The sequence below is a fragment of the Emiliania huxleyi genome, assembly GCF_000372725.1.
Source record: "Emiliania huxleyi CCMP1516 chromosome Unknown EMIHUscaffold_198, whole genome shotgun sequence".
Lineage (NCBI taxonomy): Eukaryota > Haptophyta > Isochrysidales > Noelaerhabdaceae > Emiliania > Emiliania huxleyi.
The window spans coordinates 264,655-267,302 of NW_005200615.1; the positions used below are offsets into that span (position 1 = coordinate 264,655).

The following is a 2,648-nucleotide window of genomic DNA, read 5'->3' on the forward strand; positions in this document are numbered from 1 at the left end:
TTGCGTTCGCCACCCCTCGGAGCCACGATCCCCGCGCCATTCAAATTTGCCCCCCTCCGCCGTCCCCGCGCAGGTACCTGAACCGCGCCGCTCTCGCCTCTGGGCACAGCCGGCGCTCCGCCACGCTCGGCGCGGGCGGCGGGCGGCGGGATGACTGGCTACAGGTGCTTCGCGAGGGGCGCACGGGCCGAGGCGCGGCGGCAGGCTCGAGCTCAAGGCCGGTGGAGGGGGCATACGGCTGGCCAGAGGCCAAGCTGCGAGCGGCCCGAGCTCGTGCGGAGGGACGGGGGGGAGAGGGGGGAGGGGGAGGGGGAGGGGCGAGGGGAGGGGCGGGAGGAGGGCGGCGGGCGGCCGAGCGGGGTGCCGCTAAAAACGGCGTCACTCTCGGCCCGCGGGGACAGTGGAGCGGGACGGACGTGGGCTCGGAGTCGCCGCGGGCGGCCGAGGGCGGGGATGGAGGGGGAGAGGAGAAGGGGAAGAGGACCAGGGGGAGCTTTCGGGAGCGAAAGTGGTGGCAGGGGTTTTGACACGCGGCTCCGCGGTGTCCGCTCCAGGTTCTTCCATCCTATTTGCCCTCTTCTGTCTCGTCGTGGTCGACCCAGTGGCTAGTTCCATTTCACAGTGGCACAGCTCGCGTTACAAAACCTACTCTCCTAAGCTGTGAATCAGACGCACTTGCCTTCGGGGGCAAGTGCTCTCAGGGAACTGCCCCCAGCCCTCGATGGTACGCCGCAAGGCGATGTTGGGTGCGGCAGAGGGTGGGCTCGCGCACTGCTTAGCCCTAGGGGAGGTGTGTGTGTGAGGTGGTGGAATGGTAAGGTTTCAGGCCACAGGGGTGGGGGATTTGGGGGATGAGTCAGGAGCCAGCAGCCTTCCTACTGGACCTGAGTTCTCAGCTCTTCCGCCCGACGGGGTGGTCCCGGCTTGGATTCGGGCCCCGCTCCCTTTTCCTGCGCCTGGTCTGTCCCTGTCATGAGTGTGTTGCGAGATGCAGAGCTGGTTAGGCTGGAGCGCGGGCGGTGCGGTGGCAGGCGAGGGCAGCGCGGTAGGCGAGAGGCGGCCGCGGGGCTTCGAGTGGCGCGATAGGAGGGTAGGCTGGCTGCTTAGGGGACCCCTAGGGTTCCGAGGGCCGGATTTTTTAAGACCTTTTAAGAAACGAGCAGGTTTGGGGGCTTAACTTGCCATTTAAGAGATTGCAGGCACGGGGGGTCCCCTCTTTTAAGACCGTTTAAGAAAATCGGCCTCGCCGGCATGCGTCCCTGGGTTCCGCGCCGGTTTTCTCCAATACTGCCGTTGTTAGGCACAAACCCGCCTCTGAAGACACATCTGTAAGTCTGGTGCACTGGCAGGAGCCATACTCGCATAGGGGACGCGTGCTAGCTGACTGTAGCCGGCTTCCCGGCCTCCGGCGTGTCTACCGGGAGCCTCCCGGACCATCGACCTCGGGAGCTCTCCCGCACCGTTTAAGCGTTTAAGACCGTTTAAGGAATTGGCGGCCCAGCAGCTCTTAAAACTTGCCATGGCAAGTTTTAAGCCGTTTAAGCCGCAGGCGCCCCAGGGCCCACCCTTTTAAGCCTAGGGGTCCCCTAAGGCTGGCTGTGGAGGGGCGCCGCGTGGCCTCGGCAAATGAGTAGTGAGCGGCCAGTATCGTGCGCATTGCGAATCGAGCCTGGGGCGTGGCCTAGTTGGTGCAGCGTTCGGGTCGGGGACGTTTTGGTCGTTGGTTCGAGCCCAGCTGGTGCAGTTCGTAGTCGCGCAGCGACGCGGGCGCGCGGGTGCGCGGGGCAGCCTCGGCAACCGAGGCGACAGTGGCGAGCAGGGGCGAGCAGGGGCGAGCAGGGGTCAGAGCAGTGCGGCGCGGCCGGATTTTTTCGATGGGCTCGGTCAGTGGGCGTGTCAGGAGGCGGCCGGCCGGGAGAAACTCGGCAGTAAAACTCCCGCGCCGGCCCAGGAGGTGGGAGTGTCACGGAGGCGGCCATTGGCGCGCGCTCCTTGCCGCTTGCCTCTACGTGGTCCACGTCCAGCCCGAGCCTGGCTGTTCTCAACCCTATCTATCTGACTGCATTCGTGAATACCTAACTGAGGCGACCAAGAAACAAGAAAAATATCCTCCAACTTGGGGCAAGGCGGGACAGTAGAATAAAAAGTCCGAGCCCGATGGCGATCGCCTCACTGCCCCGGCGCCAACGCCTCGACCTTCTTGGGCAGCAGCTGGTGCGACTGGTCCTCCCCGTGGCCTAGGCAGGCGTCTTCGCCCCTGCCCCAGCTCCAGACGGCACCGTCGGCGGCGATGGCGAGGCTGAGGCTATATCCAGCCGACACAGCAACGACGCGCTGCCCAGCCAACGCCTCGATCTTCTTTGGCTGCGGCTGGCGCTGCGCGTCGCCGTGCCCCAGCTTGCCAAAGTATCCACTACCCCAGCTCCAGACGGCGCCGTCGGCAGTGATGGCGATGCTGTGCTCACGTCCCGCCGACATAGCGACGACGCGCTGGCCCGCCAAAGCCTCGACCTTCTTGGGCAGCAGCTGGCGCTGCTCGTCGCCGTGGCCCAACCGCCCAAAGGTTCCATGGCCCCAGCTCCAAACGGCGCCGTCGGCGGTGAGGGCGATGCTGTGCGCGCTTCCCGCCGAGACAGCGACGACGCGCA

The 2,648-nt window shown here is 65.9% G+C and overlaps 1 protein-coding gene across 1 annotated transcript in view; it reads left to right on the top strand.

Moving 5' to 3' along the window:
* EMIHUDRAFT_113760 (hypothetical protein) overlaps positions 1–154 on the top strand; it is a gene marked incomplete at both ends in the record, with an annotated part of 3,560 nt that extends 3,406 nt beyond the window's left edge. Inside the window, one exon of the mRNA XM_005781916.1 lies at positions 74–154. Coding sequence (XP_005781973.1) covers positions 74–154 — 81 coding nt within the window. The remainder of the gene's footprint in view (positions 1–73) is intronic.
* Between the last annotated feature and the right edge of the window lie 2,494 nt (positions 155–2,648).